Raw genomic sequence first — 16,447 nt, 5'->3', positions numbered from 1 at the left:
CGGAATAGGGCAGACCGTCTTCGGCGTCCCTTTTGCAGTTCTGATGTGAAAGCTAAGGCGTATGTGGCTATCGCTTGAGCCACACACGCCTCAGGTTGTGACAAATGGCATCACAGCTTCTATTTCGATCGGCTCCTCTGGGTGGGCGGGTTTTGATATTGGTGTTGCTGGATTGCCTTCGTTGGTTCTTGGGCCCTTGTTTTCTCGCGGCCGCTTCCCCGTTTTTCCAGTTCTGCCCTCGCTTTGTCCTATTGTGCCGAGTGGAAAGTATGGAGAAACGGCGCACTACTGCAAGGCCACATTCCTCATTGCCTCTTCAAGAGCCATTCATTCGCTCTTCTTGTCCGGATGGAGCATCTTGTAGAAATCAGGGAGGAAACGAAGTGCAGAGGCAAGAACACTTCAGTGGTCCCCGTTTCTTCTGGCTGCCTCTCTCTGGTCCGGCATGCACTTTCTACGCTCTTCGCCCCCTTCAATTGGTCTCCTTTTCCTCTGGCCGTACTGCATGCCAGCCTACCCTAATCTGCTTCTGGTCTTTCGATCTCCTGTTGGCCCTTTTTTCTTCTTCAGCCAGCAAACTACGTCACCGCCAGCTCCCTCCTATTCTTTTTTGTCTCCTATCTTGATCCAGCTACAACTGTGTCGCTTTCCGTATATCCTTTTTGTTGGGACAACGTCTGTTTCCAATTTTCATCGCCATTGCCGCCCGCCTCAACTAAAGAAACTCAAAGTCTTGTGGCTTATGTCCTTCGCCGCCGCCTAATATCCTCGTAATCGACAGTCCAATTGTACGAACAAAAGCGTGCCAAGAACGCAGCGTCCGCCTTGTTCAGGCCAAGCCAACACACTCTCTACTACGGAGTAGACCGTATCTTACGACTCTCTGTTCATGTTCCGCTTACGGCGAATGTGTAGATCCGTGCACTTGGGTTCCTGGTCTGTGACATGGCCTTCAAATCGACGTTGTACGGCACATCTTTGCCTGCGAAATTGGCTCGAGAGCACGCCGGACGTTTTAGTGATGATAACCGAATAAAAAAAATGGCAATATGACGAGGCCACCCGGCTCCACAGAAAAGGTCGCCTCTCGGTAGTCCGCAAAAAACCACATGGCAAAAAAAAGAAAAAAAAAAAAAAAAAAAAAACAACATACGCTGGCCAGTTCCCGGTTGAACAGTTCCGCTTATCAAAAATTGTCTTTTTCCAAACGGTTTCTTTCTGGTCCATGCTGGTCCTTGCTGGTCCTTGTGATCCTTTTCGTTCAATTTTGGTGCCAAATTTGACCCCCAATTTGGCCGGTCCCTGATTCTGCATTTGAGATGAAAAATGGTACGTTGTGCACCCCCAGGGCGTTGTATGGCATACCTCTGACGTCGTAGTGCTATTGACAAAAAGATGGGTATTTTATTTTATTTGATCTCCCACCGTCGGCACCCTTGTCTGTGCGGGACAAGACCCTTGCAAGAACACAACGAAGAACCATGAAAGAAGTGAGCGAGGCGCAAAGAGGGTCCCATTTCTCAGACGAAACCCCCAGTAACACAAATCAAAAATGCGACATGAAATTTGAGATCCTGATGGCTTTGTTTCCCTTCGAAGGCAAACGTCGGCCGTCCTGTTGTTGTACGACGCAGGTACGAAACGAGGCACAAGGTACACGAGGCACACACTGACCGAGGGGCGACTGGCCGATCGAGGTACGAGTTGGTCAGGCACATGCTCCTCCGCACAAAGCAGTCTTGAAGAGGGTCCACCAGGGTTGTGATGCTGTGAAGTACTCGCGGAGGCAACTGGTAGGGAGTCCGTCGTTTTGTACTGCGGGCACGTCGTCGTAATCGTGTCAAGACTTTTGCAATATACGGTACGCTGAGCCTTGCCCTTCCCTTTCTGAACAAAGAAAGAAACAGCAAGAACAACCCACTGGCAGTGGAACCTGGGTCCACTAAACAGTCACCTACGCAAAATAAAGTGGACCCGGCTTCCCGGTACGTGGTGCTAATCTGTCCCAAGATTACGCGCTAACGCCGTATTTCAAGATCGAACGGAAAGGGGAAATTGGGGCAAAAATAGTTGTAAAGGTCCTTGCGGAGCCAATGCATCGCCAACACTGGCAGTACGTTGTAATGTGCTGAACACAGCGCGGTTGGTAAAAGCGAGTCTAGATTGGACACGGAAGCCTCCGTTCACGTGTTCAGATGAAAGTACGGCGTGCTCTTCACCTTTCTACGGAGTATGGGAAAGAAAGTGCGAAGGAGGAGGGGGGTCGAGGGAAGGAAAGGGTGTACGGAGTAAGCTCGGACGGTGGAAAGCACGAACAGTGCTGTTTCTTTATTCGGAGGGACAATGAGATACAAGTAAACGGCAAATGGCAAAACCGCACACGGAAGGTGCGAGACGATTGTGCTTCCATTTTGCTTCTTTTGAGGCACACACCTCCAAGGTGAAATTGATGATGTTTTTTTTCCTCTTCATTTTACATTGTCACCTGTTTTCTTAGGGGACACGCATGCAAACGGCCCACGGTCCATAACCCATGAACCTTGAAAATGATCCGTTTGGTGCCCGCAAGGTGGCGGGTTTGGTATGCAGCATCCATTTTTATGCACCAGGCAATCTACGAGTCTGTCCTCAAGAGTTCTGACGCCTTGTGCTTGCGAAGCATATTGGTGGTCATTGTACTGTATCCCCAGCCCCATCGAGACTGACAGGAGCAAAGCCTGGCGGGCTTCATGCACAATGAGCAACGGCTGGGTTGGGTTGGGTTATTGGCCGCCCTGCAGAACGAGGCGAGCCATTGTGGGATAGTGGAGAGACAGCAAAGACGGCCTGGGTCAGTGGAATGAGTGGGCTCTTCCTGGAGGATCCAATCTCATCACAATCTCCAAGAGATTCTCAGCTCGTTACAACATTTTGTTCGGGGCTGCACCGACAAACCTACCCAGTAATCGTGTGCTGCGTAGTGGAAGTACCAATCGTAGGCAATTACGACGTCTTTCTCCTTTATGAATCAGCCAAAGCGGGCACCAAACGGCGCTTGAACAAACTGTCTGTTCAGAGTGTACTTTTTCGCATTGGTTTGCCAGTCTGACATCATCTAGATCTTATCCCTTGATCGTATTCCTGAACCTCTGTTTTGTCTTCCGCAAGATATATCTCCATATTTGTTCTGAAGATGTGTGAGTGGCGATTGCTTGGGCATGGGGGTCAAAAGAAAAGGGGACAAGTGGACAGACAAGGAAGCAAACACACGGCCGGGGCAGACCACAGGCCATGCGCATACGATACATACTAGTACGGATGTTGCGTTCCTACCAAAGCTACCATACAATGTGTAATAGTATGTTGTACGAAATACAGTATTGCAGCTCTCTACCGGCAGAGCCATTTTGCCGGTATGGGGATGAGCAGCCCGAGACCTTGGGAGGGAAAGGGGGCGCCGCTCACCTGAGAATGGAGCTGAGGCGGGAGTGTGGCAATGAGCTGAGCAGCTGAGCAGCTGAAGAGTGACGGAGGAAGAATGACAAAAAGGCAATTACGGAAGAGGAAATGGCAGAGCAGCCAAGACGACAAAAGTCCGACCGCCAGTGGTAACTGAGACATTCGGCCGGGGCTAGCTGAAGGCGGGGAGACGAGGAAAGGGACAGCGCCAGAAACGAGAAGAAACTACTGAGTAAAGTAAAGTAAAGCGAACACATCGTTTTGAGACCATGGTCTCTGTAAGGGAGCTGCGACAGAAGCAAGGAAGGACGACTCAATTAAAAGAGACTGGCCACTGTAGTGCGGCCGGAACAGACATTGGAGGGCTTTGTTGAAGGGATAGGTAATTACGACGTAATAGCGATTAGTGAGTGCATTTGGGGGGATCGGTTCAGGAGGCCTGCTGCGCACGGCTTCACGGTGCATCCGATCCCAGATGTAATACCTGGAATTGCAACAGTATCTTACAAACCAACGTGGGCCATCATCGGGTCTCGACCAAAGAATCCCCATTGGATCTGTTACGAGGGAGCTGACTCGGAGGTATTAACAACAACCTTCGGGGATGCCTGGAGTCATGTCGATGACCGCGCAGAATTGTGAAATTATGAGTCGTTGTACAGAGTACGGAGCCTGGCATACAATAATCCTAGAACCACATGGCCACCCTACATCCCTCGCTTGTTGGTTTGTCATCGATGCAGATCGGGATATCTTTATTTGTTATATGTTATTTCAATAACGCAATTGACCCACTCGTTCGGAGCCGATGTGTGCGCCGGCGACGGGAAGCCAACGGGTAGATGGCCGGCGAGAGATGCGATTGATTGAAATAAAAGTTGGGGGTTGAATAGCATCAAAAGGGCATGTCCCAACTTGCTAGGCTAGGCTCTGTTGGTTCAAACCGCAAAAGTCCCGAATAGGAAATCAAATCGTCGCGGTGTAAGAGCAATGGTTTGCTCATAGATCGTCGTAGTTTGTTCGTATTTCATCCTGTGAGCGACTCCGTACATTTTGAATGGTTCCGTCCGGTACTTTCTAGTGTTTGACCTTCTCACATTGCGCCTGTCCGCTTTTAGAGCCAACAGACACCGAGCGGACCGGAGCAAGAAAGGGGGAACGTCATGCCCGAACAGGAATTGGAGGCGGCGCTATGGGCGGGAAATGGTTCGATTTCAATGCGGAAAATAATGCATGGGACGGGGAAAACGAATTCTTGGTTCGAGGCGCGAAGGAATGGTTGTTGAAGTCGTATAATTCACCAAAAACATTCCGCGGAGAATCCCGTCGCCCGCGAGCTGGAAACGAGGCATCGTAAAATGGGACACGTAGAGTGGTAGCATAGGCGGCCACTCGCCTCCTTGCCGGAATCGAGATGCAGGGAGAAGGACAAAAGAAAATACAAGTCGAAGAATTTTAAGAAGAGGAAAACACAAAAAATAAAAAACGTCGCGACGCACGAAAGGACGTAAAACACGGCGCCGACCAACGAGTGGACGGCAACCGAATCAGCATGGAATATCTGCGGGCAGGAGGACCCTGCAGTCAATGATGCCGACAAAACTTTCGACATGCTTGTCTACACACAAGACATACAGCCCGTCCACCTGCACCAAATGAAGAGGCAAGAGGACATGGCCTACGGAGTACTTTCAACGTGATCGAGATATGGTGTTTTGCAACAACCGTACCAACACCAACTTTTGTGAATGCCCCGACTTCCGCCCCGACCTGCAGGCCAAATAGCGAGGAGAATAAACCGGCCGTTTTGCCGTCCGTGCCGTGCGTACTATCCGCGCCGTCGGGTACTCTGGGTGCGGTGTAATTCGACGTTTCCACATTAACATTTGGGAGGCCGACTTTGCCGAGAATGGCTCTGATATGGTGTTTATGCGGGACCACAGCTATTTTTGACATTTTGCATACAGGGAATCACAGTCACAGACAGTAACCTCCCGTTTGCAACAATGGACGGACGGGATTGGCTACGTGCGCAAACGAAGACGCCAATTTCACTCTGTCGTCTTCTGTCCCCCGTGTGCGCACGTACGAACTTACGCCATGCGAGGAAAGCGTGAGAGGCTTCACCGTTTTGTTCAATTTTTCATTTACTCGTTTTATGTGTCGTTTCCCAAGTGAGGTCCATTTGCGACGTATGCAAGTCGTATTATAGTAGGGGTGGGCAAGAAGGCACGAATTATAGATCAAGGAACGATACAACATCGCATCGAGACCTTCGCAAGATATTAGGAAGAAAAGACCCATGAAGTCTGTTCCACGGACCAGGTCGATGCGGTGCTCGAGAATGTACCCTCCGCAGTGCACAAGATTGGAGCCTGCTTGTGTCAGAACATGCAACATGCATGTGCTGTGCTCGCACACACGCGTTGCTTTTTTCTTTTTCTTTTTTTTTCTATCGGGTTTTCTTTACTTCAACTAAGAAACGGTAGTGTCGCTGTCCAAGGTCCAAGGTCACTGCACATTGTGTGCCTTGTGCAGCTGTCCGTCTCTTGTCCCTTCCACATTCTGTTCCTTCTGTATTGTTCCTTCCGTGATAAGGAGCGCATCACGGCCGGCGGCAAGAGCTTCCCACGGCCGTGAATATGAATACCCGTCCGATAAAACCCGGGCATCGTTCGTTGTCGTTTTTAATTCATTTTATTTGTTTGACGGAGTATGAATGGCCCCAAGTTCAGACCTCCCGCGCATCAAACAAACCCTGGCGGCCCATTCCCTCCGTTGCTAGGATCCCACGTCCAACCGCGAGGCTGTCCCACGTGGCACGCGAAGCCCGTCCTCCCGAAGCGAGGCCCGCCTGAACGAAGTGAATGAGGACCGAACAAGGGAGGAGATCTTGTAATGCAAGGTTTGTTTCGGACAAGAAGCAAAGGGGAACCGCAGAAAAGATACCGGGCGTACTACGAAGTATGTCCTTATCCAACGGACAAAACTACTAGCGTTATTCGTTTTTTTTTCTCTAAAAAAGGGAAAAATAAAAGAAAAAAGAAGAAATAAAAGAAGAAGAGCCTTGATCTAAGGGACTTTGCGACATTGAGGAAAGATCCAAGCACAAGGACGAAGAACACAAACGTTGTCCATGGCGTGATTTCTGCCAGCTCGTCAGGCGACTCAGGTTGCTATTGCATCTCATTGCATCTCCATCTGCGAAATGGCAAGGGGCCAATTCAATTCGAAAAGACAGAATCGATTGTAGATCAAATACCCTTTACAGATGACAATTCACAATCAGCCGGCGGCCGGTCCAGACTACGGAGCGTATAAGAGTTGGGCTTGTACTCTTTCTATTTTCTTTTGGCCATTTTTCAGCCGCAGTCGTATCGTGTCTGCCAGTATTACAGGGAGTCAGATAGCCAGGCCATGTGTCCCACTGGGCTTCTGTTGTGGGGAATGATGCTGGACCAGATGGCACCCTCCTGCCGCCTTTCAACAGCTGAAGTATCAGACGAAATGGTAAGATAGGTCGTGATCAATGATCCGAACGACGACAAAGGGCCAAAAAAAAGATACACAAGCGGAATCTGTAGCGGCCGCGTCAGCACGTCACCGTCCCCGGAGCTCTTGGCTTCTCTGCTACGTTTCATACGAAGCAATGAGGTCGACCGACAGCGCAAGTCTCGCCCACGTCCAGATTCCAGCGGTCCTTGGTGGCCCTGAACATCTTACAGTGGACTGGACCAGGCTGGCCAGGCCTTTTCCTGGCTGCCCCGCTGCCCCATCACTGCGCGCAAACGGTGTCTCGTGTACGTCGATACTTCGCTTTACCAATGATGCGCCGTCATTGCTGAGTTTTCATTGCCCAGGCTGCAATACGCCTACAGAATGACATATGCTGTGATGCCATGCTGTTCGGAGCTTGGCCATGGTGTCGTTTGCTGCCGTTTGCCTCCCAGTGGAAAAACGACCTCACCAACGACACTCCTGAGATGCAACCACCGAAAGTTGGTCCAGATGCCATATACATAAGAAACTAAAAGGAAGAAAAAAGGGTTGCAGACTGGGAGAGAAGCAAGTCACACAAGCGATGACATTGAGACACCGTTGGGCTGCTGGTATATTGTGGGATGTTGCTGTTTGTGTCTCCGTTGGACTGGGTGTAAGCCGAACCCAACTGTCGTGGCACAAACAAAGCCCCATCTGCAGTACAGCCACACACATGTACAGAAAGGCCTCTTTGCATTGCCTTTTATGTGCCAACTTGGCTGGGAGAAAACAAGAATCTCCGCTCCGATGCGTTTGTTTGGGCTGCCGTTGCTCGCCCTGCCACTCGCCTCTGGACATATGCATTGTCATTTGGTAAGCAAGAGTACGACGGGTATGGTGAGCATCCAGAATACGAACGCCTCGGATGGGAGCAGGGGCAGGGCGAGCTGAGGCGGTCGGCGCCCTCGGGCCCTGTTGTGGATAGCATCGTATGCGGTGAGAAGCAGGCGCTGCATTTGTTTGTCTGTTACGCACCGGCCCGTCACTCACGCGCCTCGTTTCTATTTCGGTTCCTTCAGCAGCCTCCTACGTCACCGCTCGTGTAGAAATGCAAAGAAAGACAAGCGAGGCAAGTGAGGCAAGCGAGGGAAGCAAGGCAAACAGGGATTGTTACTTTTTTCTTGCAAGCCTGCCCCTCCTCCCCTTCTCCGAGATATAACTGGCTGAGCAGCGACGGAATCCAGAACGTCAGCAGCCAACGAATTGCTAGAGATCCGTACAAGTTGTAGCATTGGTCGGAATTCACAGAGACGCAGCTGCCGTGTACAAAGAGAGCTGCATGGCCACGCCCAATCAGCAAAGCTGCATATCACTAGTAAACAGTAGACAGTGTTCTCGGCCGTCTACAGACCAGTGCATCTGTGCAGGGTACACAGACACCAAACAGACCCCAGTGCGTCACTTGCATCACATCGCCTGTGCGCGCTTCGCTTGTGTGTTGGGCTTGACTAGGCTGCTGTGCTTTTTGGGTTGCAGTCGCCTACACATGCAAAACAGCAACCGGTCGCGACAAGGCCATGCAGTGGCCCTCCTCTGTACATCAATCCCGAGACCAGACTGGCGCATGTTATAGGAACGAGTGCTCAGCGTGCGCCCACGCCGTGCATTTTGTTTGCGTTTATGCAATGGGGTTTGAGACGCAGTTCGTCCTTTTCTTTCCATCTGCCTCGATTGACAGAGAGGTGGTGGTAATGATCGGAACCGGAGGAGGCATGGGCCTGGTGTCTTGGCGTTTTATATTCGCCTTTTCTTTTACGACCCCGAGAGACGTGCACAAAGCAGAAATAAAAAGACACCACAAAAAGAATACCCCTGTCATAAGGCTCTCGATTTCGACAAGGCTCGTTTGACGCAAAATCAGCCAAAAGTGCAGAAAAGAGTGACGGCAAGTAGCGGCACAATGTGCAGTTTCTGTTGTCGTTTATTTACCTTTTTTCATGGTCCATCCCAACTTTCGCATTTTATTGGACGATGCGTCTTTGAATTTTACCACACATTTTGCCCGACGGGTTCGAGAAGGGTACATGCGAATGATCTGCACGGCAGGCTGTTTTGTACCTGATCCGAGGCGATCAGGTACAAAAGCAAGGGGAAACGGACAGGCAAAATAAAGCCCAAAACGATGCTTCGAGGAGAAGAACTACAAGTAAAAAAACAGTAGGGGACGAGACACATAGCAGAGGGATCACGTTGATTCTTCTGGTCCCTCTTTATGCATGGCTGCTGCTTCTGCTCCCTGTTTTGCCCCTGCTCGTGCAGCTGTTACCGTTTGATTAAAATGTTGTGCCAAAGATCCTAAGCTTTCCATGTTTTTCCGTGTCTGCATAACAAACAATCCGAATTTTGCAGCTGAACGTGCAACGGCAGCTGTAGCTGTCACTTTCCGAAACCCCCGTTAGTAGCATGACGATCGCCTCTTTGCCGATGCCGGGCTTGTTCGTGACATGAAAAATGACTGTCGTGTAGCCATTCCGTCCTCTCCATCAACGTCCGTAGCCTGTTGAGGTCCTTTGAGAAGGCACACGATTTGGACAAGTTGTAGGCGTCGATAGCTCGTCAATTTCTGTAAGAAACTTTGACTGGCGGGAGCACATATGGTGGTTGTGTCTTGCAAGACATGGATTTTGTTGTATTTCTTGCATATCATGCATATCATGCATACCGTCATGTACTCTAAGGATGCGCGTATATTGCTGGGTTCGTCCGAGGCATTCTACAATCAGCTTTGAAGCTACGAGGAAGTGAACCCAGCGGGTTCAGCAATAGGATGACCTGGGGTAGGAAGGCGTCTCGTCATTTTACGCAACAGTGCGACAGAGCCTGGTCCCCCTCCGAACCCGATATCATAATACCTTAGAAGTACTCCGACGTCGTACGGCATAGTGTTTGTTCATGTGCCTTGCCTTGCCTGCCTCGCCTGTTCGCCCTGCATGGAGGATGTCTCACAGCGTCGAGGCGAAATTGCACGTCCCCCATTTTCGTCACGGCAAGGCCATTGTGCCTCTCGTTTTTCGCGTCCTCGTGCCCGGTGTCTTCCGTTATGCGATGGGTCAGGACTCGCACATATCGAACCGCATTGTATGCCATCGCGACAACCTGCTGCCTTGGGGAAAACCAGATCACCTATTCCGTCCGGAAGAGCCTCGTCACTTTGTTCCCTACCTCGGCCGCATACACGTGCAAATGACAGGGCGTTCTTTGTCCAATATTGTTTCAATTTCCCCTTGCATTTTGTATTCCACATTTTCGGGAAAGGTCCTTCCTTTAAAAAGAAGTAGGAACAACCTCGTTCTCCTTTTCCATCAAGCTATCCCTTGCAACACGCTCTCGGCAACAAAAAGGCTGTCGCATGGTTCGTGAATGTTGCTCGTCGTAGTATAGTGTATGTTCTTTTATTTGGTCCATATCTGGTCCATCGTGGCTAATATAAAGCAACCTTTCTCCCAACGTCCTGGGCCAAATATGCTGTGGAGAACTCTCAAAAAACAAAACAGTCCGTCATGCGCCGTATTATTTCCCAATGAAAAAAGAGAATATATAAAAATAAAAATAAAAGACAAGCCCAAAGAGCCGCTCGTTACAATGAATTTTGGTATAAAATGGTAAGGTCAAAGCCTCGTATCCGTCTTGGATTGTTGGGGCGTTGGGCCGTTGGGTCATTTGGTCGTTTGGTCGTTGGGTTGTTCGGTCGTTCGGTTATCAGGGCGAGTGTTTTAATTGCCGACGAAAACGGAGACCTGCCATTGGGAATATCGTTAGCAGCAGGTCACTGTGGGAAGCGAACTACAGGAAGTGAGAGGGTTGGCCACGAACCGCCATGAGGACGCAACACAAGCTGATGTACGGGCTCAGTCTCTCGCCTATCCGTGCACACTTCCAGAAGATACCCATCAGGCTGTTCAAAAAAGGTCTGTTAGCGCTTTTACTCGAATGCGAATGGCGACGCCGTCCGCCGGGCTAGAAAGGACATACCCATGCTTGCGGCTGTCGAGCAGTCTCGGAAAGATCTGGTGCACGTAGGCGCTGGTGCAGATGAGAAGGAGGATGACCAGAAGCAGCGACTGGAAGTTGAAGAGGGCCGACTGGAGGACAGGAGAAAGGGGGTTAGCAAGGCTCCTAAAAGTCAGCGTCGGGGAGGACGGGGGGATGCATCGCTCACCATTGTGACGGGTGGATCAATGGCCAGTACAGAAAAAGAGGACGGGATCAGTGACGGTGCGAGGTGGTGGGAGTGTGTCGGGCTGTTCGTTGGCAACACGTTGGTCTTTGGCGATTTGGCGATTTGGAGATTTGGCGATGCTGGATTTTGGATGCTGGCCAGAGTTGAGCACTACGTATGTCCCAAGCGGCCGTCTGGACTGGGAAGGAACGCGATTGGCTGGAAGGCGCTAGGCTGTGGCGCGTGAGAGCTCCTTCCCTCGCAGCCTGGTCCACAACTAGCGTACTTTCCAACGTTAGCAAGCGGCTGCGCTTTTGAGACTCAACCATCATTTTGTCTTTGTCTCTGGTTTGGAGCAAATCTCCATCACCTCCAGCCGCGCATACCAACAACGACTAACGAGTTTACCTTGGGCACCTGCAACAAAACCACCGTCTTTCTATCCCTCCACCCATGACCGCAGCGCAGCCGCCACGGCCACGCCCACCACCCACTTCCCATCATGGAGCCGAGAGCGCGTGCCGGCAAGAATGTCGGCAAGATGAACTTTGGCTACGGCGAGCGTGAGTGGAAGGCTTGTCTGCTGCAGTTGCGTACGTGACGAAACTAACCGTGCCTTTCGATTGCCAGTTCGCCAGCTCCTGTACGGCGGAGGCGACGCCCGCGATCCCCTCCCCGAGACGATGCGCGTGCTCGACGAAATCGCCACCGACTTCATCCAGAGCCTCTCCTTTGAGGCCGCCCGCATCGGCCAGTACTCGGGCCGCCAGAAGATCAAATATGAAGACTTTGAGTTTGCCCTGCGGCGCAACCCGCTCTTCCTCGGCAAAGTGCGCGAAATGTTCGAAATGAGCAAGGAAGTTAAGGACGCGCGTAAGATGCCGGGCATCGGCGAGGGCAACATGGGCAAGGCCGACATCAATGACCTGGCAAAGCTCGGCGAGGGCGATGAGGGTGGGGAGGGGACCAACAAGAACGGCGAGGGCCCGAGTGCCGGCGGAGCCGCCGCGAGTGCTACGCCGACCAGCGGAACCGGCCGTGGTAAGAAGCGCGGACCCTACGCGAAGACGGCTGGCAAACGGAAGAAGGCCAAGATGGAGCAGGAGGCGGCTGAAGCGGCGGCGGCCGAAGCAGCAGCAGCCGCCGCCGCCACCGCCAAAGATGGCGACGGTGGCGTCGTCAACGTCAAGGAAGAACCGGCGGACGATACGACACAAGGAGCAAGAGGCGTCACGGCCGACACAGCGGATGGCGCCGCAGACGAAGAGCCAGATGCAGAAGAGCCATCAAATCTCGATGCGCTCTTTGGTGGCGGCGACGACGCGGATGCCGACGGGGACGACGACCTGGGATTCTGATGCGGATTCTAGGGTTACCTGTTTCTGTTTGTGGACCTTTGCCAAGAGTTTACCCTGCCCTCCCATTTGGCTACGCCGTATGCTCCGTGAGGGAAGGTGCAAATCTGCGCCGGTGCGCGCCATCTGCAATTCGTCTCTTTACGGCGGCACTCATTTCTCGTCGTTTCTCCTTCCACCCTGGCTTCACTCTCAGACCGTCTCTTTTTGCTTCACGTCCTTCCTGTCCTTTTTATACTCATATTTCTATACATCATCTCGGTGGTGCACACCATGATAGCACGGCGTTGGGTTATTTTGGGGCCATAGCATGTTGGGAAGGCGTTTTTTATTGTTTATAAGCGTTTCAACAAATCATATGACGTTTGGGGTTCCAGTTGGTGTCAGCTTTGGAATGCAAAATATTTCCAATTATTTCTCAAGTCGTAAGAGACGCGAACGTAACAAGACAAGCCATGAAACATTGAAAAAAGGGAGAAAACAATTTGATGCCTTGCGACGTCCCTGTCGTCGCCCCTTCAGAAGCAACGATGACTAAGCGTGGCTTCTGCACGGCGCTACAATCCACCAGGTCGCCTTTCCTTTAGGGGGGGGGTTTACAGGGAGCACAACGAGGTCAGCGGCCCGTGTTAGCTCCAGCGCAGCTGCAGTGGCCACGGGGCGTGTTTGGTCCGCACCTTCCTGTCACAAGCTCACCCAATTTCAAGGAGATTGGCCAGAACGGTAGGCACGACCGACAAAAGACAGCTTTCGCCTGACCCACCGTCACCACATCGCAGCGCAACCCACTCTCTCCTTTTCCTGCTGTCCTGCTCGCGAGCATTTTCCACGCTGTGCACTCTTGGCCATCTCGCATCACTCCTGCGTGCCTCCGTTGTCCCTCTACGCGCACAACGAGCTCGCGCGATTTCTAGCTTCGGCAGCCCTATCATGGAAGCAGCTGCCTCGTGATCTCCAACCGGTCTCCAACTCCACCTCGTCCGTCTCCAAACTTCGAAAGAAAACAGACCGAAAGGAAACAAACAAAAACACTCGAGCTGCATCGAACCGAAACGCGGCCTGGCTCGCGTCATCGACTGACCTCGACTGACCTCGACGTTGTCTTTCGACCTCTTCCTTTCTCTCCCTTTTTCTCTTTTTGTCGCCATCAAACCCCCTTTTCTCGCAATGGCCATGAACAACCACTTTGTCGCTGTCGGCGAGGAGCCGAAGCCCGAGGACTTTGGCCATGGCATCCAGGTCATTGACGAGGACAAGGCCTTTTCGTGCGTCTCCTCGGTCCTTCGCGTCGCCTGAGCTTGTGCTTGTGCTTGCTGCGCGGCCCTTCTGCTAACACGTCTCCATCGCATAGGACACACGTCAATGACTACCTCCGCAAGACGCACGTGGCCGAGGCCGGCTTCAACTACCACCTCATCTCCGTCTTTGGCTCCCAGTCCACCGGCAAGTCGACGCTGCTGAACCACCTCTTCGGCACCGAGTTCAGCGTCATGTCCGAGTCCGAGCGCCGCCAGACCACAAAGGGCATCTGGATGTCCAAGAACAAAAAGGGCGCCGGGTCCATGGCCGACAACATTCTGGTCATGGACGTGGAGGGCACCGACGGCCGCGAGCGTGGCGAGGACCAGGACTTTGAGCGCAAGAGCGCGCTCTTTGCCCTCGCTACCAGCGAGGTCCTCATTGTCAACATCTGGGAGCACCAGGTCGGCCTGTACCAGGGCGCCAACATGGGCCTGCTCAAGACCGTCTTCGAGGTCAACCTGCAGCTGTTCCTCAAGGACCGCCAGGCTACCCCGCGCTCCCTCCTCTTCTTTGTCATTCGCGACTTCATCGGCAACACCCCGCTATCCAACCTGCGCAACACCTTGGTGCAGGACCTGACCAAGATCTGGTCCTCCATCTCCAAGCCCGCCGGGCTCGAGAACGCCACCATCGACGACTACTTTGATTTCGCCTTTGCCGCCCTGCCCCACAAGATCCTGCAGCCCGACAAGTTCGTCACCGAAGTCGACACCCTCGGCCGCCGCTTCGTCGCCGGCCACCGCTCCACGACCGACCAGGAGTTTGTCGGCGGCGTCTTCTTGCCCGAGTACCACCGCCGGATACCAGCAGACGGCTTCTCCGTCTACGCCGAGGGTGTCTGGGACCAGATTGTCAATAACAAGGACCTCGACCTGCCCACCCAGCAGGAGCTGCTTGCCCAGTTCCGTTGCGACGAGATTGCGCGCGAGGCCCTCGTCGTCTTTGACGAGACCATCCTGCCCCTCGAGCAGGAGCAGGCCGACAGTGTGCGGCTGGGCCGATCCGTTGTCTTGGCCGGCCTTGGCACTGCCGGTGCCGCGTCACGTGCCGCCTGTCTCGAGCTGTTCCAGACGCAGGCCGGCCGCTACCACAAGGGCGTCTTTACGCGCAAGCTCGCGGAACTGGGCGACAAGGTGGACGGCCGTCTCAAGACGCTGTACCAGGGCCAGCTGGCTGCGTCGCACAAGGCCGGTGTTGCGTCGTTTACCGAGGCGGTGACGAGCTCCGTCAAGGCCGGCCAAAAGGCTGGCGGCAGCTACGAATTTGCCGAGATTGTCGAGACCGAAAAGGCCAAGGCGCTCAAGACCTTCAAGACGGAGGCCCAAGGTCTTGCCATCCCCGAGGTCGCCTGGACCAACTTCAAGCCGCAGTACCTGCTTTTTGAGAAGGAGCTCGACGAGGTCAGCGGCAAGCTGCGCAAGGAGGAGATGCGCCGTCTGGCCACGCGCTTGGAGCGCTGGGTCAAGTCGCGTCTCGGCGATGCGGTGGGGCTCGAGTTCAACAAGCTGGGCTCCGGTCGCGCGGGCGGCGGCGCACCCGACGTGTCGGCATCCTCCTCCGCATCCATCAGCAGTGCCAACGCGCCTCCCTCTGAAAAGGACCTGTGGGACCGCGTCTGGAAGGTGTTTGTGGACATCGTTGAGGAGGCGCAAGACCGTTTTACGGAACGCGCCAAGAGCTTCGATGCCAGCGAGGCCGAGGTCCAGATCGGCTTGTGGCGCCTGCGGCGCAAGAGTTGGGTGGCGCTGCGCGAGCGAATTGACGAAGAGGTCATGGAAGGCAACATTCTCCTCAAGCTGCGGGAGAACTTTGAGGACAAGTTCCGCTACGACGACGCTGGCGTGCCGCGCATCTGGCGGCCCAGCGACGACATTGAGGGCATCTACACGCGCGCGCGCGAGTCCACGCTCACCCTCATCCCGCTGTTGGCCCGCTTCCGCCTGGCTGCCACCATTGCGCCGCCCGACCTGCCCGGGTGGATCGGCAACCAGCCGGCCGGCGTCGAGCCCGAGGACGAGGACGACCTGACGCCCATTGGCGGCGTCGACGAAGAGGAGGGCAAGAGCCTCGAGGAGGAAATGACCGTGCTCAGCGAGAGCAAGCGCCAAGACCTCGTCATCCGCTTCAAGAAGACGGCCGACGGCGTGTACGTCGAGGCCAAGCGCGGCGCTCTGGGCGGCATCACGCAGGTGCCCCTGTACTTTTACGGCATCCTGCTCATGCTGGGCTGGAACGAGATTCTTGCCGTGCTGCGGAACCCGTTCTTGTTCCTGCTGCTGGCCATTTTTGCGGGCGGCACCTATGTCGCGTACAGCCTGTCTCTGCTCGGCCCCATGATGCAGATGGCCAACGCGGCATCGAACCAGGCCGTCGAGATTGGCAAGCAGAAGCTGCGCGACTTTATCAACAACAACGACTCCGCGCGCCAGGCTCTGGCCATGCCGGCTCGAAGCGACAGCACGAGCAGCAGCAGCGACAACATCCACATGGATACGCTCAACTCCAGTGGACGGAGGCAAAACACGACGACACGCATTGACGACGACGACATCTGATTCATTTTTGATGCACCGATTCTTTCCGAATTCTAGTATTTTTTACAACTATTCATTACAGCTACATAAAAATGAGACATACATGGGACGACACCGGT

General features: G+C 53.4%; 3 protein-coding genes across 3 annotated transcripts; 2 read left to right on the top strand and 1 right to left on the bottom strand.

Moving 5' to 3' along the window:
- Positions 1-10,691: 10,691 nt before the first annotated feature.
- On the bottom strand, positions 10,692-11,140 carry SPSK_09981 (protein kish-A; the record flags this gene model as incomplete). Its single annotated transcript, XM_016736546.1, has 4 exons — positions 10,692-10,715; positions 10,792-10,873; positions 10,951-11,060; positions 11,138-11,140. The coding sequence occupies 4 exons, from the start codon at positions 11,138-11,140 to the stop codon at positions 10,692-10,694; spliced, it is 219 nt and encodes a 72-aa protein (XP_016588057.1).
- A 499-nt stretch (positions 11,141-11,639) lies between these two features.
- On the top strand, positions 11,640-12,495 carry SPSK_09682 (transcription initiation factor TFIID subunit 13; the record flags this gene model as incomplete). Its single annotated transcript, XM_016736254.1, has 2 exons — positions 11,640-11,730; positions 11,768-12,495. The coding sequence occupies 2 exons, from the start codon at positions 11,640-11,642 to the stop codon at positions 12,493-12,495; spliced, it is 819 nt and encodes a 272-aa protein (XP_016588056.1).
- Positions 12,496-13,659: 1,164 nt separating this feature from the next.
- On the top strand, positions 13,660-16,349 carry SPSK_08530 (protein SEY1; the record flags this gene model as incomplete). The annotated part of the gene is made up of 2 exons (XM_016735123.1): positions 13,660-13,757; positions 13,844-16,349. The coding sequence occupies 2 exons, from the start codon at positions 13,660-13,662 to the stop codon at positions 16,347-16,349; spliced, it is 2,604 nt and encodes an 867-aa protein (XP_016588055.1).
- Between the last annotated feature and the right edge of the window lie 98 nt (positions 16,350-16,447).

The sequence above is a fragment of the Sporothrix schenckii genome (assembly GCF_000961545.1).
Source record: "Sporothrix schenckii 1099-18 chromosome Unknown Cont44, whole genome shotgun sequence".
In the NCBI taxonomy this organism is placed as follows: Eukaryota; Fungi; Ascomycota; class Sordariomycetes; order Ophiostomatales; family Ophiostomataceae; genus Sporothrix; species Sporothrix schenckii.
Note: the sequence above shows the minus strand (reverse complement) of the source record. Positions and strands in the feature narration are given on the sequence as shown.